This window comes from Bufo bufo, chromosome 7, assembly GCF_905171765.1.
Source record: "Bufo bufo chromosome 7, aBufBuf1.1, whole genome shotgun sequence".
Classification (NCBI taxonomy): domain Eukaryota; kingdom Metazoa; phylum Chordata; class Amphibia; order Anura; family Bufonidae; genus Bufo; species Bufo bufo.
This window is the reverse complement of record NC_053395.1, coordinates 15,399,785-15,427,701: the sequence shown is the minus strand read 5'-3', so window position 1 is coordinate 15,427,701 and position 27,917 is coordinate 15,399,785. Positions and strand designations below refer to the sequence as shown.

The 27,917-nt window shown below is 44.6% G+C and overlaps 2 protein-coding genes across 2 annotated transcripts; one reads left to right on the top strand and one right to left on the bottom strand.

Annotated features, from left to right (window-relative positions):
- The first annotated feature begins 68 nt into the window (after nt 1–68).
- On the top strand, nt 69–3,848 carry IGFALS (insulin like growth factor binding protein acid labile subunit). The gene is made up of 2 exons (XM_040440488.1): nt 69–579; nt 1,878–3,848. The coding sequence occupies exons 1-2, from the start codon at nt 561–563 to the stop codon at nt 3,692–3,694; spliced, it is 1,836 nt and encodes a 611-aa protein (XP_040296422.1). The 5' UTR covers nt 69–560; the 3' UTR covers nt 3,695–3,848.
- Nucleotides 3,849–26,271: 22,423 nt separating this feature from the next.
- On the bottom strand, nt 26,272–27,849 carry LOC121008700 (E3 ubiquitin/ISG15 ligase TRIM25-like). Its single transcript, XM_040441397.1, has one exon. The coding sequence runs from the start codon at nt 27,847–27,849 to the stop codon at nt 26,272–26,274; it is 1,578 nt and encodes a 525-aa protein (XP_040297331.1).
- Nucleotides 27,850–27,917: the final 68 nt, after the last annotated feature.

Sequence of the window (27,917 nt, the reverse complement as noted above, 5' to 3'; positions counted from 1 at the left end):
GAGCAGCAGGTCCCATCTCCCCCGTCTTTGGTGCATACATCATATAAAGGAAGAGACTCCATTGCGCACCCTGTATGTTAGTGCAGGGAAACCGTCATCAAGCAGGAGAGCTGCAGAGGGCATCTAATAGATCAATCAGATCCACGGCCCATTCGTGGCAGGACATCATTCTTGACTCAAAGACGGCAACAGAAGAAAGCAGATCCGTCAACAGCAGCTTGCTGACGGGTTCCAGGTGTATTCCAGCATCCAAGCTGTTAATAAATGGGTTACAGTTCACCCCTTCCAAGGCAGCGAATAAGTTACCAACGACGCAGAGTCTTTCCAGGACACGTCCCTTTAATTCCCCAGTGTGTGACATCATCAGCTATGAATAGGCGGCCACCTAGTAACCAATGTGTTAACCTGGCGATCCCCGGCAGTGAGAGGGTTAATGAGGCGAGCGCTTTCCAGGACCCTGCCTATTTGAAGCTGGCCAGGAGCGCTCGCTGTCATCACCCCGCTTAGTGCTCGCAGTGACCCAGGAGCCGCAGTGTCCACTCTGCTATGTGACAGTCAGTATGGGACCTACAGGCGCAGGTAGGTGACCCTCCTAACCCCTCCAGTTGTCTGTGTCCAGGGGCTCTGGGGGGGGTTGGGACAGCTCCTGGAGAATTGGGGTTAAACAAAGTGAAGTTGGTGATGTCCATGTCCTTCCCTCGCCGCCCCGATGCTGCTGCGTCCAGGGCTACCTGCTGATGATTTCCCATTCAGGGTGTGGCCCATAAGGTGCCCACTGTTAACCCATTCACTGCTGAGGATATGCACTCTGTACCGCTTGCGAATGCATCATAGCGTTATATAATACAGTATATATAGTCACATCTAACTTGGCTGTTGGGACCCCCAATGACAGCTGCATTCATTCTTGGGGTCCCCATTTGCCAGACGTCTGGTTGGGGGGCGGCGGAGCACCCCCTGGTCCATATTGATTGTGCCGCGGAGGATCCATCTATAGTGTGTAATATAAGAAGGGTCCATTCATGAAGGCGAAGGACCCCGTTGTAAAAATGGGGGTCTCTTGGAGGGGTTCCAACCACCCATGGGAAGGCGCCTGAGCTGAGCTCCCTCCTCCTAGGGTCCATGTATAGCTGAAGGGGGTCACAGCCTCTAGGAAACACCGTCCTTCTTGCTGATGGGCTCCAGTCATAGGTGATAAGTCGGATTCATTGACCTTTAATGTGTCTCTTCAGCTGCAGAATTATTAGGCTACCTCGAGGGGTTAATAAAATCCCAAATGCACGCCCTCTTCCCCGTCAAATATTTCCGCCTGCGGGCTCGCATGACATGCTGAGTCAGGAGCAGGCGGCGCGATGCCAGTGGTTTTTGACACCTTCCCAAAATTCAGGATTGCATAGTGAATACTGTCCTATAAGGCATTGGCCAAATATACATATCACCGGCCTAGGAGGCGCCACCATGTTTTTGGCAGCCATGTTGGTTGTGACCCAGCTTTCCCAGGAATGGATAGAGATGATACAAATGAGGGGAACTTGGGGAAATATTTTGGATTTCGATCCCTTGGACACAGATCAATATGTTTATATCCACCCAGTGATTGGACAGGTTTCTATACTGTTCAGTTAATGTGGGAGTTTGTGATCTCCAGGCTCCTCCCCCTTGTCAGGGCCCCTCCCACAAGTCTATATGCAGTAGTTACCTGGGGTCTTATATGATTGTAGATTAAAATCTATATTATTCAGCTCTCCATCTACTGACTTCCTGCTAAACTTGTGCTTATAGAAATGATCCAATATAAACAAGCAGAGCTGCAGTGTACAGCATAGGGGAGGGACAACTCCTTGTCTAACTCCATTTTCCTGTTTTCTTCCTCGCAGAGGTTGTAGCAGTGATCCTTCTCTGCAGTTTTGTGACAAAGAATTGTGTGGCATCGGAGTCTCGCCCTGCTCAAGGAGACACAACTACGTCATCTCCCGAGCCCAAATGTCCATCACCTTGTCTCTGCAGCTACGACTACAATGAAGATTACAACATCTTCTGCAGCTCACGGAACCTCTCCCGTGTTCCAGATCTTCTGCCCACGAATGTTCGAGCCTTATGGCTGGACGGCAACAACCTCACCACCATGCCCACTGAAGCTTTCAAAAACTTATCCCAGCTCGACTTTCTTAACCTGCAGAGCAGTCATCTGACTAGTCTGGAGCCACATGCTCTCCATGGACTCAAGGCTTTAGCCCATTTGCACTTGGAGCGGAATGCGTTGAAGTTCTTGGCCCCTAACACCTTTCTTCACACCCAGAACTTAGTTTCCTTGAGCCTCAACAACAATTTCTTTATAAGAATTGAAGATGGCTTATTTGCAGGTCTTTCAAACCTTTGGTACTTAAACTTGGGATGGAACTCACTGGTGGCCCTGCCAGACACCGTGTTTCACGACCTACCTAACCTTAGAGAACTCATTCTGGCCAAAAACCATCTGACGTACGTCCACTCTCCGTTGTTTGTCAGCTTGGTGGAACTGAAAGAGCTGGACATTAGTGGGAACATGTTACGGGGTTTGAAAGCTCACATTTTCATCAAATTACACAAGCTTCAGAAATTGTATCTGAACCACAACATCATCTCCACCATTGCCTCGAGAGCTTTCTTTGGTATGAAGTCCCTTCGATGGTTGGATCTGTCACAAAATCGTCTGTCTGCCCTATCTGAAGACACCTTTGCCGGTTTACTAAGTCTCCATGTTCTTAGATTGTCTAACAATTCTATTACCACCTTAAGACCGAGGGTCTTCAAGGATTTACAGTTCTTAGAGGAGCTGAATCTGAGTTACAACAAGCTCAGGACCCTCGTCGAACGGGTATTTGAAGGTCTTGGACAACTTGAATTTCTGTCTTTGAATAACAACAACATTCAGGAGATTCGTCCTGGAGCATTTACAGGACTTTTCAATGTGGCAGTGATGAACCTTTCAGGGAACTGTCTCAAGATACTTTATGAACATTCCTTCCGAGGACTTGGAAAGCTTCACAGCTTGCACATGGAGAACAGTTGTATCAGTAGGATAAAGCCACACATGTTCACGGGCCTCTCAAATCTGAGGAGGCTCTTTCTCCAGCGCAATGACATTTCGGTCATTGATGACAACAGCTTCTCTGACCTTCAAGATCTACTAGAATTGGACCTCAGGTTCAATAAATTGACTCAACTCTCAGCCAAATCCTTCACAGGACTTAAAGATCTTTCATACCTTTTTCTGGCCAACAACCAACTTCAGACTCTTTCTTCAGAGACCTTCAGTCTGTTTCAGAGGCTACAGTGGCTTGACCTTTCAGACAATCAGCTGAATGTTTTTGCTACAGACATCTTTCAGCCGTTTTCTCGTCTTCGATATCTCAGCCTTCAAAGGAACCCATTGAAAACCATCTCAGTTAGTTCCCTGCTTATGGGTTCTCCAATCCAACAGCTCTGGTTACATGGGAACCACTGGGATTGTGGCTGTTCCCTGAAAGACCTAAGAGATTTTTGCGTAAGAAACGCCACCGTTGTCCCCAGAGTGGTACAGTCTGTGTCAGAGGGTTATGATACCAGTCCCCCTAGTTACATCTACAACAACATCACCTGTGCAAGTCCTCCACAGGTTGTAGGACAGGACTTACGTGATTTGAATGATGAACATTTTTCTAAATGTCCTTGATAAAGTTGGTAGGGCAACAAACCTGGGGTGATTTATGCCAGTTACACAATGTTACAATGTTATAATGATGATACCTCCTTAGGACATCAGACTCAACCATTTTTGGAAATGTAAAATGTAGTCAACCCTATAAATTTTTCTCACTTGTGCGGAACTTATATGTCATTGCTATTACTGCCACATAGATATAGGTAGAAACCACACTGTCTCAGCAAGATACAAGAAGCACAAGGCTCTTACAAGGTAAAAGCACTTTAGAGACAGATTAAAAATCCTAAAAATCTTTAAAGCTGTCAGAGCTCCATTTTTTTTCTAATACAGAGCTCCACATCCCCTTCACATTCTGGTTATCTTTAGCCACTACTTTGCGCATCTTACTGCATACCATTAAACTATTCAATGTATACACAGTATGCAATGAGCACCCTCTACTGGCGGCTGCAAGTAGCCAGAATAGTGTAAAAATTTTGTATAAAAAAAAAAGGGTTAAAAATAACAATACATTTGACTTCTCCATTACTGAGAACCATCCCTCTATCTTGAGAACAATCAGACTGTCCACAGTGTGACAGTCCCCTGGGTAACACCAGTGTGACAATGCCAGATGCTGCGTGTCAATTACTTCACTACTCACATGAATAATGTCACCACTGTTTAGGTCTTTTCTCATCAAGGGGATGGGACCAGTAATATTGTATAACTCTTATGCTTTGTTGATTTCTTAAGACAGCACCATCTTCTGTGATGGTTGATCAGGTCAGAGACTGACAGTGACACTTGATCTTCCCATCTGGAGATCTCACTTGGGATTTTCCGCTGTAGCTCATTCTTCAGATCTGTAGATGCCATTGTGCAAAACAGGAAGAAAAGTAAATGTTTGAGATATATTAAGGCCTATTGCATAGGCCAAAAAATCTTGAACAATCTGGTTCATCTAAGGATCCCACCGATCAACCTACAGGTTGACTAGATCAATTATGTGGAGTGATAAGAACGATCATTGGTCTGCAGATGTGGGATGTGTCGCCAACAATATATATACAGAATGAGGGATGAACAATCATATTAACGACTGGCCCCTTTTCAGTTTGCATCTGCCAGTGCCAATCAAAGTGTTATATCATCGATCAGATCTCCTTAGGGCCGGGTACCTATGGCCAACTAGTCAGAAGGGGCTGGGAAGTAACAGGTTCTTGGAGAGGACTTGAAATTTAAGGTAACAGAGGGAGGAATACTGCAGGTGGATTACGTAGATTTGACATTTTTCAACATTCAAGAGAAGAGTTTATACTATCCAGGACTGGCAACTCCACCATCCAGGGTCCCTAGAAGGTCAGGAGTGTGTAGATATAAAAAGGGCAACCTATTGAGAAGGGCATAGGCATGGGGTGCTTGAGAAGATGAGCTGTTAGTCAGATCTTGAAGCCATGAGCAGAAGATTGCCCCAAATAAGGTGCCCCCCCCCCCCCATATGCAGAAATGACCACAGTGTGGCCTAATATAGTGATAGCTATATTGCCCCTGCTCATAGCCAGCCCCCCATTATAATTTCCCTCTTTCTCTATTTGGGGGAGACACTATTGCTTGGACTTTGCTGCCACCTGCTGGCTGGAGGTGGAATATATCTACTACATAACGAGTACAGTGTAATTATCCAGCTCAAGAACCTACAACCTGCTGTATTAGGATTGGGGAGGATTGACAAAAAAAAAAATGCCAACCTGAATAAAAAATGGCCCAATCATGTATAGCGAAACGGGCCCAGAATAGCATAAAATATCCGCCTCTCCAATCCCCACCACTCCCGCCTCTATGCTTACCAGGTCACTGCTGGTCTCGGCTTCCTGAGATTTCTCAGCACAGAGCATATCGCTGCTTAGCCAATCAGTTCCTGAGGCGGGCCACTGCTGCAGCCAATGACTGCCTGAGTGGGAGAAGGATCGGGAAGCAGAGAGCGCCAAGAACCTAGGAAGCGTCAGAAGAGTAGTAGTGGGGGGTTGGTGAGTATCTATTTTTTTAATTTTGTTTTGCCATTAGAACCCTTTAAAAAATTATATAGGCTGGACAACCCCTTTAAGGATATTTTTTCCTTATCGACAACAAATGAAGGTAAATCTTACTGTCATTCAGCAGAACCGAGGTTCATATTATGAAAATGTAGTACCGGACCACAAGACGGACTGGGGACTTAAAAAAAAGGAAGAGTGGCCCCATTTGTAGGTAGGTCCAAATTGAAAGAAGGCAGGGTCAACACAAGTAGGTGGTGCCAGAAATACCACATTTCAGCACAAAGTACTGCCCTAGCAGAACCAAATACCAGAGTGCAGCACAAAATACCTCCCAAGAATCTGCCCCTCTGTGGTGGCCAGTGCCAGCTGCTGCGTTCCATCTTCTGCAGTTGCCTTAGGATGGTAATACAGTTGATTTCAGGAGTTAGGAGGACACTTGAGGCTGCCGGCCAAGTACTTAAGTGCATGATGCCCCCAGGATTAATTAACTGTGGGAGTTTCAGGCTACATGCATACAACGGACAGACATCCAGAAAATGGATGCACAAATGGTTGAAAAATGGCCATGAAAAACGGACAATGTGTCCGTTTTTAATGGCTGTTTTTTTCTCGTCATGTGCATGTAGCCTTAGACCATTAATTCTCTAGCTGGTGGCCTTGAAGGGGACTCAAGCAGCCCTCGTGGCATTGGCCCATTGGGAAGTTTCTTCATAGGTTCTATGGCCAGTCCATCCCAGCTGGCGCAGCGTCCGAGCCGCAGGGGCATGCATGAGTGTTCTTCTCCAGGGGCGGACGCTCTGGATATTCTGCTCTGCAGTCAGGACAGGAATACACTCCAGCTGCCTCCTGTGCATCCAGCGCACTCACAATACACGAGCGGCAGAAGTTGTGTCCACATCTCAGGGATACAGGATCTGTATAGAGGCTCAGGCAGATGGAGCAATCCAGCTCGGCCCTCAGATCAGCAGACGCCATTGTGGTACGGAGGAGCAGGAATCGAAAGTGCAAAAGTCTCTTCTCAAGAAGGTGGAGAGCTCCTGTAGAATAATTAACCCCTGTGGTCTTCTTTAAGAAAAAAATCTGTATACCATGTTAGCCGGCAAAAAAGGAAGATGGAAGACTGAGAGTCCTCAGTCGTTGATACCTTTCAATGGTGAACAGAAAAGATAACAGCAGCTCTGGAGACTTCTGAGATCTCTTCATCAGGCATGGTAAGATGATATCTGAGGAACCACATATTTATGCACATTTTACACGTGTTCCCAAAATCCACAAACCTGGAAATCCAGGGAGATCGATCATTTAATTTGTAGGTACGATCACTGAGAACATTTCTTGATGAGTGACAGGTCCTCATACATCTGTGGTGATGGAAACCAGACACCTGCCTTCAAGATACAACGGACCTATTAAATAAACTATTAGCACTAGGTACCCTACCGGACAGAACCATCCTCGCTGCCATCTTTATATTTGACTATCCCACACCAGGATGGGTTAAAAGCCGGCAAAATGGTAAAGAAATTTAAGGGAACTAGAGCTGAATGTTGTGGATAAGTCCTGGTTATGGGACGACCCCTTGTAGGAGGTTTCTGGCCGTGTGCAGCTGGATTGTTCCTCGCAGGCAGTAATATGGCCTCTAAGCTTCCGATTTATTAGTTACTGGGGTGATAATTTTTACTATTTATTTCCTAACACGTCTGCAGTGTTCAGGTCCATTTACATGATCCGATATTGGTATTAGAGATCTACAATACGATCGCTGGAAGCGAGGGAGAAAAAATACCATTCGAATGAAAGAATTAGGAAGCTGCTATTGTGAGGCTGATGACAAGGCGGACCGGTCACTACTGTTTTGTGGGCGATCGCACCTCTCTGTGAATATAAACCGGGCTCGGCCTCATTAGCACATTCTAGTATAAAATGTTTTTCATATATAAAAACCTTCTTTTGCATCTGTCTCCATAACAACAGGTTTAAGTTTTTAGTTTTTTTTTTAACAAATTGCACACCTCATTAATATCAGTATCTATGGTGATGTAAGCCGTGTACCGAGGTGGGCTCCCCTGGATATAGCGAAGTCACAAACGAGGAAAGCAACTCCAGCACCAGCTTTTGCTAAAACAGTATTTTACTTAAACGTGGTAATGAGCACAACCACAAATGCTGGGAATATACAATTAAATGTACATACACCTAGCCTGAAGGCTAAGTCCCTTGTGCTGCACAGCTCTGGTGGATGCTGGAGGTAAGTGCAGTAACTTACCTGCTGGCAGGGTCAACTAAAACAGCATGCCTTACCTGTTATTACGCTAAAATCAGGAACAACTGTTTTGTGGGGGCTAGCCTGCGGTGCAGCACAACAGCTTACAATTTTATTATACTCTATAGTATTCTCCCTCTAATAACTGGTCATGTAGATTGCTGCATGGAATAGCAGCGGTCTCCTCCACTGACAAACTGGTGATTGTCAGAAAGGAACGTTTCCTTCCCGACAATTGTTCACCTTGTAAAGGGCCCTTAACTATCTTATGCTGTCCTGATAAAGCCCTATAAAAGCCTCACAAGTTCACCCTAGAGATATGTCCTATCAAATAAGAAAAGCAAACCACCAGTACAGTAATTCCTCAAAGAACCAAGAAATAGACACATAACAAAATATCCTATAAATAAATGAAGTACAGGTTCATAAGAGGATGAGAAATACAGCCGAGGCGTCTGTGCGGCCCACACCCTGCCCCATATCAAACACACCTTCAGTGCAAAAGACATACGCACATACATACTAGCCAACATTTAGAAATGGACTTCAGGGAAATCTGGTGGTTTATGTCCCAAAATTATTGGCCGTTCCCCAAGACTCTCTGATTTCCCTGTCGACCCTTCATGTCATCTTCTGGCCCAAAAAAATTATAAGCAAAAGACTGCCAAAGAGCATTTGGCATCATAATTGAGATAAGGTCTACCTGTGCCTGACCCAGGGTTCTTCTAGACAGGCTGATGTGGGGCCAAAGTGAAGCCAATCAGCAGTATAACAAGTTGATCGGTGCTGCTCGTTTAAAGAGCCTTCGCACCGGCCGATAAACTATTGTTACTATGATGGTTTGTCCCCCGTGTAGTTTCCATCATGTGAGGAACACATTAACATTGGGAGATGTGCTGCTGATTAGCGGACATTTTTATGCTTTTCGAGCATCTGATCGATTTCGGCTGACAAAGGGCAATGACTGAGAACAAGCGTTTCTATGAACACTCATTTGGATGATTCTTGGCGTGTTTGAAAGGGACAATCACAGCTATGGGCAGAGAGACTGTTTCTGCACAGTGCCACCTTGGCAAATGTACACGTAGCACAGACATGGTGCTCATATAGCAGCTACCTAAGATGAGTTAAGGATCCTGAGAGAAGAACCTGGGAAGAGATAGAAGGCGAGATGCAGAGGCTCGGTGAAGGAGGTGGTGAAGGTGTGTAAGTGTCTGATGGGGTCACACACCTTAACGAATGACAGACGCCCGGCCGCATAGTCCAGATAAATTCCAACAACCTTCATAGGAGAATAGCAGCCATAATTTGTGTGGATATTGTTATGCCGTGCTCTGAAAAAGTAATTTGCACATAAAGCCCAAGACTTGTCATTATAACCAATGAATGACTCGTTACCCACCACCTTCCTCTCCAAACTTCCCCTGGCCACCCCAACCATCCATCTCTCCGCCTGACTCACATCCACCTCCCAGTAATGTCTCCCAGAGGAGAAGCTGTGGGAGCTTAAAACCTGACGAGATTTGAACCTCTTGGGCCCATCAGGTCTGTTTTGTGGTGTACCGGTATAAGAAGCAGATTGGAGATCCTGAGATATAATAATATTATTATGAGCTGTGTCTATATCCAAAAAAACCTCTGATTTCTCTATCACTCAGAATTGTCGCTTTATCTTCATAAACAGGCCGTCTGAAATGTGTGCAAGTCCCCGGTGTAACATCTGAGAGACTGATGCGTGGTTCTGAGTCCCAACATCTTTTACATCTCTGGTGACATCGCTGGTCCTGTAACTGATCTTGTCACTTTTACTAAGCTCAGTCAAGAAGGTGAGAGGTTCACTGAGCTTACACAATCCTTCTGCCTGAAGGAGCTTTCTTGCAAGGTCATCTCTTTGCTTCTCGAGTTCTTGGATCATGTCACTGATTGGCAACAAAACTTGATTTTCCTGCCTAGTGATCTCACAAAGAACTTTTCTCTCTAATGCACTCAGTTGATCCTTGAGGTCTTTGAACAAGATGATGACTCTCTTAGTGATATTCGCAGACCTCATTTTCTCATCCTTCTTATAATCCTGTAGATTGTGAACTTTCTTTTCCATGTCCTCTCTCTCTGAGTTGAGTTTCTCCATAATGTTTACCAGTTTCTCTTTCTCTTTGTCTGAGGCCACGTCCAGTAGCTCCACGTCATGTCCCTTGTGGTCTCCAGCCACCCAGCAGGACACACAGATACAGATGGTGTCCATTGGACAATAGTATTTCAGCACCTCCTTGTGCGTGGAGCATTTTCTGTCCTCTAGGGAATCAGTGGGTTCAACTAACAAATGTTCTGATGACTTACTGTGTTTGCTCAAGTGCTTTTCACAGAACGAAGCCTAGCAGTGCAAACATGTTCTTACAGCCGGTGCAGGAGAATCGCAATAAGTACAGAAGATCCTGGTCTCCTCCATATCAAGCTGAGTAGATAAGCAATGCTCCACTCTCAGGGATACAAATCTGTATAGAGGCTCAGGAAGGTGGAGCAGTTTAGCTTGTCCTTCAGCTCAGCAGACGTCATTGCGGTACTGAGGAGCAAGAAACGAAACCTAAAATATTTCTTTACATTGGAAGGGTGGAGATTTTGTGTAGAAGAAAAAACTCTGCAGTCCGGTTGTGTTTAAAGTCACCAGAACACTACATTTTGTCCACCCACTTTTGGCTTGTGAGTTGTGAATATATTTGTCCTAGATTCTGCTTTACTTTGCATTAAAATCATTAAAATGTATATCACGAGAGGTCATCTCTGGAATAACATACCATTATGGCAGGAAATAGGACACAGAACAAGGGCCTTGTCCAGAAGTGTTCCTTTTTTGACTGCCTATAATGTATTAGCTGACCTGATGAGGGTGATCCTGTGTCAGGAACCTAGCCTGAAGGACTAGTGGTCAATAAGACATCATTCAATGTCTATGGGACTGACAGAGTGCTCTACTCAGCCATCTCCACCAGTCCCATGGGCTTGGAATGGAGCACCAGTGTGTATGTCTGACCATGACAATTGTTGTGGGGTTTCATCCTTTGGGACCCCTATTGATCTAGCAGTTGTAACCTAACCAATGTATACTTGTCATTACTGGAGCTACTAGAGAGGGGTCGTTGATCCAGGGAGTTATTCTGATTGCCTGATTAGAGTCGGGAAGGATATTTTTATTCCCCTAAAGTGAGGAAAATTGGCTTCTACCTCACAGTTTGTTTTTTTTTGCCTTCCTCTGGATCAACTTGCAGGATGACAGGCCAAACTGGATGGACAAATGTCTTTTTTCGGCCTTATATACTCACATTTTGAATTTCCAAATAACATAATCTCTCTTCCAAAGGGCTCTGAAAGTGATTCTCGTCCTACCAGGCTCCAGGACAGCGCGCATATAAGAAACGGCTCTGTGTCCGTGGATAATAAAACCATGTCTTTTATTGACAAACACAAATTAACAGCTTAAAAAGCTTCCAAGACAACGCGTTTTGTGATCTAAACCTCATTTTCACGTCTGATTGTGAAGCTCCACAGAATATGTTAGCACCATAAAAAGATGATTATTATTAAAAGGGAAGCATAAGTTGGATACATGGACTTTAGGATAGAAATCCATAAACAGATGGAAAAGACCAATCAAAAGTAGCTCAATTTCATCTGATTAAAAATTGTGCATATAAAGGTATAATACAACATGCTGTGTCTTCCGTCCTGGTAGATAGATATAGCACACCGCTCTATGAGGAGAGGAGAGGTATAGGGAGAGATGCGGGCATGGTCCAGCAGCTAATAGTAAGCGTTATATCTCACAAAAAGGATAATAAAAGGCAAAGATTCACTTTAAGACATCATTTAGTTTTATTTCATGATTTTAATACTGGAATTTTCATACAGAGAGAAAGCAGCATAGAGCGGCTCGGAGAAGGAGGCTGTGAAGGTGTGTAAGTGTCTGATGGGGTCACACAGCTGATAGAAGGACAGATGCCAAGCATCACAGTCCAAATAGACCCCGACAACCTTCACAGGAGAGTCTGACACCAGCGGCTTATAGGTATTATTATGACACACACCAAAACTATTAATTAACATCAAACCCCAGGATTTCTCATTATAACCAAAAAGGATTAATTTCCATGAACCTTCCTCTCCAGACTTTCCTCGGCCACTTCAATTATCTATTTCTCTGCCCGACTCACATCCACCTCCCAGTAATGTCTCCCAGAGGAGAAGCTGCTGGAGCTTAAAACCTGACAGGATATAAACCTCTGGGGCCCATCGGGTCTGCCCTTTGATGTCGCTGTATAAAACGCAGATCTGACATCACGCAATGTATTATTCGTATTATGAGCCGTGTCTATCTCCAGCAGTACGCTGGATTTCTCCATCACTGGGAACTGTCTCTTCTTCTTCATATCAGTTAGATTCTTGGCAAAGTGTAACAGTCCTCTGTGTAATATCTGTGAGGCTAAGTCTTCACCCAGACACTGAGCCTCTCTTACATCACAGATGACATCACAGCTCCTATTACTGATGTCACAACAGTTTACGTTTCCTTTTAGGTAAGTCAGTGGATCTGTGAAATTAAATAAGCCTTCAAATTGATTAATCTTCTTGGTCAGCTCATCTTTTTGTAGCTCCACCTGTTTCACCAGATCAGAGACTGAGTGTGACATCTGATCGTTCTCTCTGGAAATCTCACCCTGGATTCTCTTTTCTAGATCCTCCAGCTTCTCCTTGAGATCAGTAAACAGACCATTGACTTTCTCAGAAAGTCTGACTAATTTCTATTCCTCTTCTGTCTTATGATCCTTTAGATTCTGGACTCTTCTTCCAGCTTCTTCTCTCTCAGACTTCACTTTCTCAATCAAAGTTTCTCTTTCTCCTCCTCGGAAGTAGCTCCACGTCATGTCCCTTGTGGTCTCCAGCCACCCAGCAGGACACACAGATACAGGCGGCGTCCATCGGACAGTAATATTTCAGAACCTCTTTGTGTGTGGAGCATTTTCTGTCCTCCAAGGTAACAGTAGGTTCAACCATAGTATGTTCTGATGACTTACTGTGTCTTCTTAAATGCTTTTCACAGAACTAGGCCTCACACTGCAGACATGTCCTCACAGCCGGTACAGGAGAATCACAGTAAGTACAGAAGATCCCGGTCTCCTCCATTTCAAGCTGAGCAGATAAGAAATGCTCCACTATATTCCCCAGCTTTGTGTTCTTCTCCAGGGCCGGATTCTGCTCTGCAGTCAGGACAGGAATACACTCCAGCTGCCTCCTGTGCATCCAGCGCACTCACAATACAGGAGCGGCAGAAGTTGTGTTCACATCTCAGGGATGCGGGATCTGTATAGAGGCTCAGGCAGATGGAGCAGTCCAGCTCGCCATTGTGGTATGGAGGAACAGGAATCAAAAGCTTAAATATGAAGGATTTACAGAAGGGCATGAGGTTTCTTAAGAAGAATTAATCCCTCCCATACCCACCCCCTCTTAATAAAAGGAAGTGATTTAGACCACAGAAATGGCCACAGAAGACATTCCCACTGAGATCCATTTCATGTGATCAAGGTCTAAAATGAAAAAATAGAAGTTGAAATTAGAAAACTGAAGTTATAAATATGAAGGTGTATTCAAAGAGGAGAAGAAGAGTCTCATCATGTGAACCTCCGGTAAATAGGTTGTTCAGGGTTGTCTATCCTCAAAGTAGGCCACCCATATCAGATTGGCGAGGTCTGACTCCCTGCCGTTCAGCTATCACCTTGTAGCTCAGTAGCCAGAACTACACGGCTCCGTACATTGCTTTCATTATTATATTACTTCTGGGTCGGTTGGTAATGATAATAATAATAACAACATTCATACACCTCCTACCATAAAAAAGACTGACAGAAATCCCTAAAGTAAACTTATTGCCTATTACCATAACAGAACTACGTTATATCTTTAGAGCAGATCGGACATTAGAAAAGAGAGTTTGTTCTAATCTTTTCTAGTGACCGGACGTCGCGATCTAACAATGAACAATAATTTTATTATTTGTAGTTTGTCACATCTTTTATTATGGTTTGTCATAGGAACTTCTCCTCGTGTAAACGGCATTGGAGAACGTAATAAAACACACAAATGTACAATACAAAGGCTCGTCTTATAATGTATCTCCTTGTGTAAAAGGTCTGTGTACTGTGATGTATTTTATTTTATATCCGGTATTTCATTTATGTGAATTTAAGATATAGGGCCATGGGTTTGTCTGGATGGAATGAACCTCATCAGGATGCAAATGTCCATTGTTCACTTGAACCTCACATTCAGAGGTCTCGGAGTCTCCCCCCAGATATCTCTTACAGATGCTAATCAAGGGTGTGACTACTATCCCGCCCCGGCAGGTACAATGCGTACAGGTGGCCATACACATTAGTGGATGAAAATGGATAATGTCAATTAAAAACTAACATTCATCAGTGGAAATTTAGCCAACCGTTCACAGATCATTATCATTTGAAAAAAAGTTGGGTGGTTTTAATATTTTCATGCAATAACCGGACAAAAGATCTTTCTTTCAAAAAACATTCCTAGAAAGATCTTTCATCCATCATCTGGTGGGTAATTTGAACAACTCTAACAGCCAATATGGACTAAAATGGGCCGTGTCTGTGAAGCAGTGTCTGACCGCCCCACCAGAGTACCAGAAGGTCCTCGTTGTGTTCCCAGGATCTGATACCATAGATGCTTCCACTCCAGGAGAAAAAAAGGCTGCCTTTGGAGCTAATCACCTGCCACTATGGTCTAGTTCTTTAAATCAAAACCTATAAGACTTTATTGATGAGAATAATTTCCTTTGGAGCAACTAACCTGTCTGCATAAAACTGGCCCACCAGAGTACCAAGGGATCCTCCAATGGGCCTAGGCTCTTATATCATAAAGGACCCAAAAGAAAAAAATATTCGGTGCTGCCTTTGGAGACAACAATTTGCCACAAGGGTCTATTTCTTTGAATCAAGGCCTATTAGACTTTATTGATGATATATGAGGGTTGGGCCAAAAGAACCCCAGTCCTACCATACTGTGAAAGGAACGTTCACCAGATGTTAGTTTGTTCTACTGCTGACCAATCACCCGACAAACAAGCAAAAATCACAGCTTTTTTGACAGAACATTGCCCTGTTATAAACATAGGATGTCCTGCCAACAAAAGAAAACTGTATGGGGATGAATGATCGTATTAATAATTGTTTGCTCATGGTCATCTCTGCATGTAGCTATCAGATCAACATGCTGTATCATCGATCGTTAGGCAGAAATCTGTCCATATAAAGGAACCCAAGGTCTTTTTACACCAACATATCCTCTACCCCTAACAAGCAGCGATCGTTCTCAGTGTTCAGTGATTGTGAGCAATTTTAAAGTCCGCATTAGAGATCCGACTCACAATTCTCTGCTCGTGGCAGCTAATCGTCGGGATGTCTACACAGGGCTACGAATGGGAACAAACGCTCATAGAAGACATAGGTTTTCCCCATTCAAGTGCAAAAAGGGCTTTAAATAAAGGACAATTTAAGGGGGCCGTATAACGTGAAAACTCACTAGAAAAACGTCATTCACATAATAGCGTATCAGAAACAATATATCGTGAGAACCTCTAGAACACTAATAAATGGTGTTAGAACAACCTAGAATAAAAGAGCAGGTGATGAAAAGCAGACATCATCCAACCATTTTACACTCATACACAATTACAATTCTGGGACATAATGTTTGCAGCAGCTGAAACATTAGATAGAGATTGGAGAGAGGAGGACCATACATCCCAGATGTTAAGGGCAGAATCCCAGAATATTTGATTTTGGAACATTGGTCCCCAGAGGACTCAAAGCAGAAATGGAGAACTTTGGCTGTTCAGTACCAGGGCTATGATACGCTCTCCAGTTGACTCCATTCACACATTTTCCACCAACACCGAACGAGTTGTTCAGTCTGCGTCCCACCATTCACGGACCTATTCACTTCAATAGGGCCACAAAAGATGCGGACATCACACCGCGTACTGTCCTTATCCATTGCTTCATTCTGTAGCCAGATAGGAGTAGATCTTGGGGCTGTCCTCTTTCCCCACTTATCTTTGCTTTAATCTTAGGACCTCTGGCTGAAACTATAAGAAGCCATCTCTTCATACAAGGAAACCCAGGAGCTAGCACCACTCAAACAATTTGACTTTGCAGATGATATTATAATTCTGTTCCATAACCCAGTAATTTCTATAGTAGCGACGTATCACGTATATTATAGTAGTTAGTACAATATCATACTACACAATTAAATCCTATACAAACAGAAAATGCAAATGTGATTGCACTCTGCATCCAGCATTCTGCCCTGCCTCTATGCTGGATGAGGCATTGGTGTACATTTTGGCCAAAGCGTAATAAGCCACTCACCACGTCAAGGTCGCCTCTATGGAGTGGTCCCTAACACTAGTTCCTACCTGTTTATGGGCCATGACAGCCACACAAAGTCCAGGGAATGCAGGTGCAGCATGAACGCCAAGCACACTCTGCTTTTAACCCCGTCCAGTGCCATTACAGCTTTCATCGGATCCAGGGATGCAAGTACCAACATGCACGCTGAGCCCACTATATACTTCTCCTGGAGCCAAATGGCTACTAGTAGGTGCTATTTAAGCAGACTCAGTTTTATACTGACTTTAAAACCAGCCTCCAGGACAGATTGACTGGTCAGGTGTTTATATAAGCGTGTACCTCTGTCCAAAAGTTCTGAATAATTGCCACACCATGTGAAAGAAACAGCAACTATCGTACCCACAACAGGTGCATTGAGGACTAGTTAATTTACGTATCTTAAAAATTCTGCCAGGTGTTTAGTACAACACAACAACTGTGGATCTCCACGTGTGGCTCAGTTCTCCAGATCTACTACATCGTGCCTCCATTTGGTATAAGATCTATCAATCTGAGAATCTTGCTCAGCCATTAGTGTTGCATATAAAGTGGACACTGGTTTAGCTACTTGTGCTCTTCTTATCACTGCCTCCGCAGATCCACATTCCAGCCCCAGTGGACCCTTACCAAATTGAGTAAGGTAGGCATGTCTGAGCTGAAAGTATCTATACAGGCAATGTTGGGATAAATTACATTCTTGTTTCAGACTATTAAAAAACATGAATAGACCCTTATCATAAAGTTGTGTGAGATACTGCAATCCTTTCTGAGGCCAAAATTCAAAGTCTGCAAATAGCTTGGGGGACACATGGTGGCCTAGTCACTGTCATGTTAAATTGAAGGTGTAATGGTTTGGTCCATATGGCTATATATATATATGGCTTCTATATGGCCGGTTTGGTGTCTCCCCCCTTTTGTGTGTTCCCACCCTCTTGTGTTTCAGTGGTACTTATCGGCCTGGTCATCTGGAGGTCAACTGTGCTTGGCATGAGTGGTTAATTCTGGTCCTGTCCAGTTCTGAGGCGGGAAGATTCTGTGTTCCTGATTGGTGCAGGAGGTAAACGGCGGGAAGATTCTCCTTTATATTGGAGTGTTCCGCTGGGGTCTGTGCCTGTGAAGAAGAGAAGAAGACCTGGATCAGCGCGGGAGGACCTTTGCGATGGAAAGCCTACTGAAGGAGCTGATTTTGTGGGCTGAAGCTGAAGGCGGTGAACAGTGGCTGCGGTCGTGTCTGGGGCGCCCTCATACAGCAGCGGAGGAGTTAGAAGAAGGGGCACGAGCGCAGAGGTCCGGTCCTGTCAGCAAAGCTGGGGAGATAGCAGAGGAGGAGGATCGCAGCGTGAAGCCAGCAAAACGCCTCAGTGTCACCGCCAGCTCTGTGAGAAGGTCTGTTAGACATTCTTCGCTACCTCTTGCATGACGTTCTTTGTTTTGGTTTCGCTTTGTCATCTCCTTTCCTTCTCCCAGCTGTCACCTATTTGCACTGATTGTCTCCCTTTATATTCCCTCCCATACTGCCTCACTTTGCGGTTTATACTTCTTCCTGGATGAGTTGTTCACTGCTGGATGCTCCTTCTCCTGATTCCTCAGATAAGTCATTTTCCTTTATTTGTGTTTCCTTGCTGGCTTGATTCTAGGTGACCCTGACTCCGTCCGTATTAAGTGTAGGGAGTCGGTGGTCATGTCCCCTCACTATTATAGGGTTTTCAGGTGTCACACAGTATAAGGTACGTGGACATGCAATCGTCTACCATAAAGACCTTTGCATGGGCATAGCAGTCAGGGAGAGCTCTAGGGTTTTTATAGGGCTCACCCATATGCTCCTTAGTTTGGGATCAAGCCAGTCGGATGTTTATTTATAAGTTCCAGCTTTCTGCAACACCATCCGTGACACTAAGACAGGCTAGGGAAGTATATTCTCCCCCTTCAGATGCCAGCAGCAGGAGGAAGAGCAGCGGAGGTCGTGTGCCAGTGTCTAGAGCCAGGGGACGTTCCGGTGAGGCGCTTCCCCGTCCTGTATCTGCTGGGGATCGCAGCGCTTCTGTCAGCAGAGAGCGGGGTCCTGGTGGCAGAGCTGAGCAGCAGCGGAGGAGCAGCGGTAGCAGGCAGAGGGATCCTGAGCTGGCCGAACAGCTGCAGCGTGCGACGTCTCCCCCCTCCTCTTCAGCGATGCTTCCCCCCCCCCCTCCTTCAGCTGCCTAGAAGATTGGGAGAAGATTTACTTACCTCTGTGACCCAGAAGACCTCTTCAAGTGTGATCCCCTGTCCTTCTAGTGTTGTGGGTGAAGAGCCTGCACACTGTTCCTCTGGACGAAGCCAGGAGGCGGCCCCTAGTGGTGAGAACATCAATGTGCAGTCTGACTCTAATACAGTCCTTGATTTTATGAAAATGTTTTCACAATTCATGTCAAAGTCTGTTAACCCTTCGGCTGCTGGGGTTTGGGCTGGTCCTGGCGGTAGTGACCTCGTCTATGCCCGCCGCTGGGGCCAGTTTTGGACAACTTTCAGTCGGTGGGTTACCTAGATCTGATAAAAGTTTAGGTGTAGTGGAAAGTTTATTCCTTGCGAGGTTTCACCGTTAGGTTACCATCTGCCTTCCGTTATTAAAGAGCGCATTTGTCGTTTGGAATTTATCGACATTTTGTCGTTATTCTCCTTTGGGCATTGTTCCCAAAAAGGATTCTGGTGATTTCAGGTTGATCCATCATATGTCATACTCAGATAAGAGTTCCATTAATGACGAGGTGGACAAATCCGAAGCCTCGGGAGAATACGCTTCGTTTGATCAGGCATTGGTTTTGTTATGTCAGTTTGGGCAGGGTGATTTATTGGACAAGGCTGATATTAAATCAGCTTTCAGATTGTTGCCAGTGAATCCTAATGGTTTTAACTCTTTAGGTTTTCAATTTGAAGGGAAGTTTTATTTTGACCGCTGTTTGCCTATGGGTTTCTCAAAATCTTGTAGTTATTTTGAATCATTTGCTAGTTTCCTGCATTGGGTTATTGATTTTGAGTTGTCAGGTGGAGGGATCTTGCATTACTTAGACGATTTCTTGTTTGTAGGTAGTTCAGGGTCCGATATGTGTTTTCGATTGTTAGTCAGGTTTGAAGAGTTTTCTCGTTTGTTCGGTATTCCTATAGCATTAGAAAATACAGTTTGACTTTGTGTTTGTTTGGAATTTTTGGGTATAGTTATTGATTCTGCTAAGATGGAGTTTAGGTTGCCTGAAGATAAATTGAATAAGATGCGCGCGTTGTTAGTGGTTAAGATTCTCCTTTATATTGGAGTGTTCCGCTGGGGTCCGTGCCTGTGAAGAAGAGAAGAAGACCTGGATCAGCGCCCCACCCCCCTCCCTTAAAGGGCTTCTGTCACCCCACTAAAGTGATTTTTTTTTTGGGGGCTAGTTAAATTAGTTATATTGCGATTTATGACAATATAATTGTGTTACTTACTTTGATTCAGCAGTTTCTTCTAAAAACGAAGTTTTATAATATGTAAATTCGGTCTCTACCAGCAAGTAGGGTGGCTACTTGCTGGTAGCTGCTGCAGAAAACCGCCCCCTCGTCATGTTGATTGACAGGACCAGCCGGGATCTCCTTCTACGGCCAGCCCTGTCGGCATTTCAAAAATCGCGCGCCTGTGTTCATTCGGCGCAGGCGCTTTGAGATGAGGAGGCTCGTCTCCTCAGAACTCCCTCAGTGCGCCTGCGCCGATGACATCACCGAAATAGAAGACGTCATCGGCGCAGGCGCCTGCGCCGAATGAACACAGGCGCGCGATTTTTGAAATGCCGACAGGGCTGGCCGGAGGAGGAGATCCCGGCTGGCCCTGTCAATCAACACGACGAGGGGGCGGATTTCTGCAGCAGCTACCAGCAAGTAGCCGCCCTACTTGCTGGTAGAGACCGAATTTACATATTATAAAACTTGTTTTTTGTAGAAACTGCTGGATCAAAGTAAGTAACACAATTATATTGTCATATATCGCAATATAACTAATTTAACTAGCCCAAAAAAAAAAATCACTTTAGTGGGGTGACAGAAGCCCTTTAATTTTGTTTGTCGCGATATTTATTAGTGGGAGTTTGTCGCCCAGCTAATGCTGGGTGGACTGGTAGTTATGGTTTGCTGGAAGTTTAATTGGTGATTTTATATGGGATGAATTTTCATTGATTAATTTATGCTAATTATTTATTATGGTAATGTAATTATTAATTATAAGGTTATCCTTAATAAACATCGCTGCCATTTTTTTCCACATAGATTGTGTCTGTGTGTTTATTTTATTAAGGTTGGGTTGATGACTATGTGACTTGGGCCACCATGTCAGAGAGAATAATTCTTTATTCCTCCATATCGGCACATACGGTGACCATCTCTCTCCGCCACCCTAAACTGTATGTACGCTCACCCACTTAACCCAAATCGCCATAGTAGGGGTATAATGGCGCGCTGCGTAGGCCCCCTTCCTATATACTAAGTTCGTAAGGGGCTCATAAGACCCCACCAGAGCAGCTTCCAACACTGCCGCTGGGTTACTAGTATCGGCTCTGATCCACCACGCCGCATATCTCAGCTGTACTGCCGCATAGTAGAGGGAAAGATTCGGCAGCACCAAGCCTCCCCGTCCATACGGCGCCTGAAGGGTATGTCTCGCTATTCTGGGACACATTTTATCCATAAGAACAAAATGTCTCTTCGGTAACGCCAGCGGTGCCGCTCTATAGAGATATAACAATTTAGGCAGGAGGATCATCTTTATAACATTAACACGACCTATCAGAGTCTGGGGCGGATTCTCCCTTGCCTCAATTTTCCTAGTGATATATGACATGGTGGGAACTACATTAAGCTGGTCAAACTTTGCAGCCTCCCTATGAATAGTAATCCCCAGGTATTTAATAGCCAGTTTAATCTCCGCATCCGTGATCTGTGCCGCCAAGGCTTCCCTATTCTCTCGTGCAAGAGTGGGAAGTGGAATGCCGGCTAAAAAACTGGTTATATTCGCTGTAGTACAAGTGGTTTTAGAAGCATATAGAGCAGAATAGTTTTCCTACTACTCGCTACTCTGATCTTTTAGAAATTCTTGCCCCTTATCGGAGATCGCTACCTCGAGCTTAGTCCGCGTAATTCTTTCCTGTGCGAGGCTATCGCATGAATTAATGCTCCCCTCATCACAGACTTAAAGGCATCCCATTCTAGCAGAGGGTCTGAGGACCCTTCGTTCTCCGTCCAGTATTGTTCCATAGTCTCGTAGCAACTGCTCGCCACTGGGAGGACATCTAGCCATATTGGATTTAGACCCCCACCATCTAGTGGGAGGGGTCAATGGCTGCGATAAAATCAAGAGGAGGGGGGCAAGTAATCACTGGTTCTAATATAAGGTAACAGATCCCTATTGACAAAAGCTAAGTCTTTACGAGACGTAGAACCAGTGGAGGCCGAGTACCATGAGAATTGTGTAGAGGTAAGATGAAGGTGGCGACCAGATCTCTATGAGCCCATGTGCTTCCGCCCAATGTAAGAGTGATCCATTGTGTGAAGCCTGAGGATGTAGCCTATCTCTGAGTGGATCCAAAGTTGCATTGTAATCACCCATAATGATAAAGGGAGTTGCTGAAAACATTGCGACTTATAATAGAATCGAGAAGTTCCCTACAGAATGGGGGTGGTATATATAGACCTACAATCAGATATTGCAATTCTCTAATACTGGCCTGTAATAACACATATCTTCCAGATACATCTATTTGAACTAACATAAACTGGAGCGGAAGGCTTTTAGCAATTAAAATAGAAACTTCCCTCTCATAATTGGAGTATACCGCATGATAAGTGGATCCCGCCAAGACTTTCTGACCTCGTAGATGTGTTTCCTATAGTACCACTATATCAGGGCTATAGCCTTTCAAGTAATTGAAGACCAATGAACGTTTGACTTTATCGTTAAGACCCCTGACATTCCAGGACATCAACTTAACTGACGCCACACAACCACCAGAAAAATGCAGCTGCATCCTTAAGTCCCGTGGAGGAGCAAACATTCATACCCCCCCACACACCGACACAAACTAAACAACAATTGGGTATACTGCTAACCCTAGTAAACTAGGCGCATATTCACATCATATGCACCATCCAGACACAATAGTAACAATACAATAACAGAGAAAAAGGGAAAATTCAACTTCTCTCCGTTTGTCCAAGGGGGGGCATGGCTTCTTCTTCTTTAGGAGCAACATTGGGCGGCCGCGCTACAGCCGTCCCAGTGCCGTAGGCTACGGGTCTGCACGCTGTGTACGAGAGCGTGCTACATCCACTGTTTGTTTGTTTGTTGCTATGGCTTCCCGATTATCTTTATATGCTCCTGATGACTAAATTGGTTATCTTTGCAACTAAGAAACACGTCGAGCAAAAAAGGCTAAAATGCCCTTAATATTGTACAGATGTGGCCAAAAGTTTTGAGAATGACACAAATATTAGTTTTCACAAAGTTTGCTGCTAAACTGCTTTTAGATCTTTGTATCAGTTGTTTCTGTGATGTAGTGAAATATAATTACACGCACTTCATACGTTTCAAAGGCTTTTATCGACAATTACATGACATTTATGCAGAGTCAGTATTTGCAGTGTTGGCCCTTCTTTTTCAGGACCTCTGCAATCCGACTGGGCATGCTCTCAATCAACTTCTGGGCCAATTCCTGACTGATAGCAACCCATTCTTTCATAATCACTTCTTGGAGTTTGTCAGAATTAGTGGGTTTTTGTTTGTCCACCCGCCTCTTGAGGATTGACCACAAGTTCTCAATGGGATTAAGATCTGGGGAGTTTCCAGGCCATGGACCCAAAATGTCAACGTTTTGGTCCCCGAGCCACTTAGTTATCACTTTTGCCTTATGGCACGGTGCTCCATCGTGCTGGAAAATGCATTGTTCTTCACCAAACTGTTGTTGGATTGTTGGAAGAAGTTGCTGTTGGAGGGTATTTTGGTGCCATTCTTTATTCATGGCTGTGTTTTTGGGCAAAATTGTGAGTGAGCCCACTCCCTTGGATGAGAAGCAACCCCACACATGAATGGTCTCAGGATGCTTTACTGTTGGCATGACACAGGACTGATGGTAGCACTCACCTTTTCTTCTCCGGACAAGCCTTTTTCCTGATGCCCCAAACAATCGGAAAGAGGCTTCATCGGAGAATATAACTTTGCCCCAGTCCTCAGCAGTCCATTCACCATACTTTCTGCAGAAGGCCGCCATGTTTCCCCCAAGCTATTTGCAGACTTTGAATTTTGGCCTCAGAAAGGATTGCAGTATCTCACACAACTTTATGATAAGGGTCTATTCATGTTTTTAATAGTCTGAAACAAGAATGTAATTTATCCCAACATTGCCTGTATAGATACTTTCAGCTCAGACATGCCTACCTTAATCAATTTGGTAAGGGTCCACTGAGGCTGGAATGTGGATCTGCGGAGGCAGTGATAAGAAGAGCACAAGTAGCTAAACCAGTGTCCACTTTATATGCAACACTAATGGCTGAGCAAGATTCTCAGATTGATAGATCTTATACCAAATGGAGGCACGATGTAGTAGATTTGGAGAACTGAGCCACACGTGGGGATCCACAGTTGTTGTGTTGTACTAAACACCTGGCAGATTATTTAAGATACGTAAATTAACTAGTCCTCAATGTACCTGTTGCGGGTACGATAGTTGCTGTTTCTTTCACATGGTGTGGCAACGCTTATATAAACACCTGACCAGTCAATCTGTCCTGGAGGCTGGTTTTAAAGTCAGTATAAAACTGAGTCTGCTTAAATAGCACCTACTAGTAGCCATTTGGCTCCAGGAGAAGTATATAGTGGGCTCAGCGTGCATGTTGGTACTTGCATCCCTGGATCCGATGAAAGCTGTAATGGCACCGGACGGGGTTAAAAGCAGAGTGTGCTTGGCGTACATGCTGCACCTGCATTCCCTGGACTTTGTGTGGCTGTCATGGCCCATAAACAGGTAGGAACTAGTGTTAGGGACCACTCAAATGAGGCGACCTTGACGTGGTGAGTGGCTTATTACGCTTTGGCCAAAATGTACACCAATGCCTCATCCAGCATGGAGGCAGGGCAGAATGCTGGTTGCAGAGTGCTATTGCATTTGTGTCTTTTTCTTTGTATGTGTATTTCGCCATAGCGATGTGCACCTGCATATAGGGTTGTGCTGATTGAATCCCCCACATTTTCTCTTTGTAGTATATATTGGAGGCGTGGCGATCTCCTTGGAGTCATGCACACCTGACCAGTCAATCTGTCCTGGAGGCTGGTTTTAAAGTCAGTATAAAACTGAGTCTGCTTATATAGCACCTACCAGTAGCCATTTGGCTTCAGGAGAAGTATATAGTGGGCTCAGCATGCATGTTGGTACTTGCATCCCTGGATCCGATGAAAGCTGTAATGGCACCGGACGGGGTAAAAAGCAGAGTGTGCTTGGCGTGCATGCTGCACCTGCATTCCCTGGACTTTGTGTGGCTGTCATGGCCCATAAACAGGTAGGAACTAGTGTTAGGGACCACTCCATAGAGGCGACCTTGACGTGGTGAGTGGCTTATTACGCTTTGGCCAAAATGTACACCAATGTCTCATCTAGCATGGAGGCAGGGCAGAATGCTGGATGCAGAGTGCAATCACATTTTCCGTTTGTATATGTATTTCGCCATAGTGATGTGCACCTACATACAGGTTGTGCTGACTCAATCCCCCACAATTAAATCCTAGTCACAAATTTTTGATATTAATATCCCTCCAGATCCTTTTCTGGTAAAACACTTCAATCCCATACTGAAGGAACAGCACTCCTCTGCTCATCCAGACTCTTACAGGATTATCACCAAATTTCCCAGATTCAAAAGGACCTAGATAATTTTGATAAAGCTGAACTTTTGGGTGTGGTAAATTGGCCATCTAGAAAATGTTACTAGTACCTAAAACCAGAGTCAGACAGGTTCCTTGGGCCCCCAATTGGAAAGTATTGTCAAGGTCCAACCCCTCTATTATCAATAAAGTCTAAAAGGTTTTGGGTCAAATAAATATTCCCTAGTGGCAACTGATTGTCTCCAACTCTATTGACTCTTCCAGTTCCAGCGTTTACCTTCACACTGGACAGGTGAGATTAGAGCGCTTTACTCCATGCTTGCAGAACCCACAACCCAGTGTCTTACAACCCCATATTTTAAAAAAGCAAAAAGACTTAAATACGCCTATGCCACCCAACAAAGGAGAGCTGCCTACATGACTACAAGCTCTAATCACCATGAAGTGTATGGCAGATGGTACAATATACCACTGAAAGGGTTTCTGAAAAAAGTCAGGAAAGTGCTGACCTTCTGGAAAGTGCTGACTTCTTTTGGGGGATCTAGGCAAAGGTTACGTTTTCCACCTTCTATTGCACCCCAATATCCTTAATACGTTTAGAGGAACAAAATCCTGAAGATCTTGCCATCTAAGCAGCAATCTGTTGCCCACAAACATTAAATCTGAATGAGGAAGAACAATTTCCGTATCCTCCATACTGAAGAGGTGATTGCTGCGTGGAAAGGCAGCTCTCACCTCCTCAGACGAGCAGATCCCCCACAGGATAGGGGATAACTATTAGATTGGTAAGGGTCTCACCTCTGGGACCTGCTCCTCTCCCAGGAATGGAGCCTAGACGTTTATAAAGAGCACACCACTCTATGAGGAGAGGAGCAGTATAGGGAGAGATGCGGGCATGGTCCAGCAGCTAATAGTAAGTGTTATATCTCACACAAAGGATAATAAAAAGGCAAAGATTCACTTTAAAACATAATTTAGTTTTATTTCATGATTCTAATACTGGAATTTTCAAACAGAGAGAAAGCGGCATAGAGCGGCTCGGAGAAGGAGGCTGTGAAGGTGTGTAAGTGTCTAACTGGGTCACACAGCTGATAGAAGGACAGACGCCCGGCCTTATAGTCCAGATAGACCCCGACAACCTTCACAGAAGAATCTGACACCAGTGGCTTATAGGTATTGTTATGACGCACACCAAAACTATTAATTAACATCAAACCCCAGGATTTCTCATTATAACCAATAAAAGATTCATTTCCATAAACCTTCCTCTCCAGACTTTCCTCGGCCACTCCAATGATCCATTTCTCTGCCCGACTCACATCCACCTCCCAGTAATGTCTCCCAGAGGAGAAGCTGCTGGAGCTTAAAACTTGACAGGATATAAACCTCTGGGGCCCATCGGGTCTGCCCTTTGATGTCGCGGTATAAAACGCAGATCTGAGATCCCGTGATATATTAATCTTATTATGAGCCGTGTCTATATCCAGCAGTACGTCGGATTTCTCCATCACTGGGAACTGTCTCTTCTTCTTCATATCAGTAAGATTCTTGGCAAAGTGTAACAGTCCTCTGTGTAATATCTGTGAGACTAAGTCTTCACCCAGACACTGAGCGTCTCTTACATCACCGACGACATCACAGCTCCTATCACTGATGTCAACACTGTTTACATTTTCTTTTAGGAAAGTCAGTGGATCTGTGAAATTAAATAATCCTTCAAATTGATTAATCTTCTTGGTCAGCTCATCTTTGTGTAGCTCCACCTGTTCCACCAGATCAGAGACTGAGAGTGACACCTGCTCCATCTGTCTGGAAATCTCACCCTGGATTCTCTTTTCTAGATCATCCAGCTTCTCCTTGAGATCAGTAAAAAGACCAGTGACTTTCTCAGCGAGTCTGACTGATTTCTCTTCCTCTTCTGTCTTATGATCCTTTAGATTCTGGACTCTTCTTCCAGCTTCTTCTCTCTCAGACTTCACTTTCTCAATCACAGATCTAAGTTTCTCTTTCTCCTTCTCGGAGGCCACGTCCAGTAGCTCCACGTCATGTCCCTTGTGGTCTCCAGCCACCCAGCAGGACACACAGATACAGGCGGCGTCCATCGGACAGTAATATTTTAGAACCTCTTTGTGCGTGGAGCATTTTCTGTCCTCCAGGGTAACAGTAGGTTCAACCAAAGTATGTTCTGATGACTTACTGTGTCTTCTTAAATGCTTTTCACAGAACGAGGCCTCACACTGCAGACATGTCCTCACAGCCAGTACAGGAGACTTAGTACAGTAAGTACAGAAGATCCCGGTCTCCTCCATATCAGGCTGAGCAGATAAGAAACGGTCCACTATGTTCCCCAGCTTCCTGTTCTTCTCCAGGGTCGGACGCTCCGAATATTCTGCTCTGCAGTCAGGAAAGGAATACACTCCGGCTGCCTCCTGTGCATCCAGCGCACTCACAATACACCAGCGGCAGAAGTAGTGTCCACATCTCAGGGATACAGGATCTGTATAGAGGCTCAGGCAGATGGAGCAGTCCAGCTCGGCCCTCAGATCAGCAGACGCCATTGTGGTACGGAGAAGCAGGAATCGAAAGCTTAAATAGGAAGGATTTACATAAGAAGGGCATGAGGTTT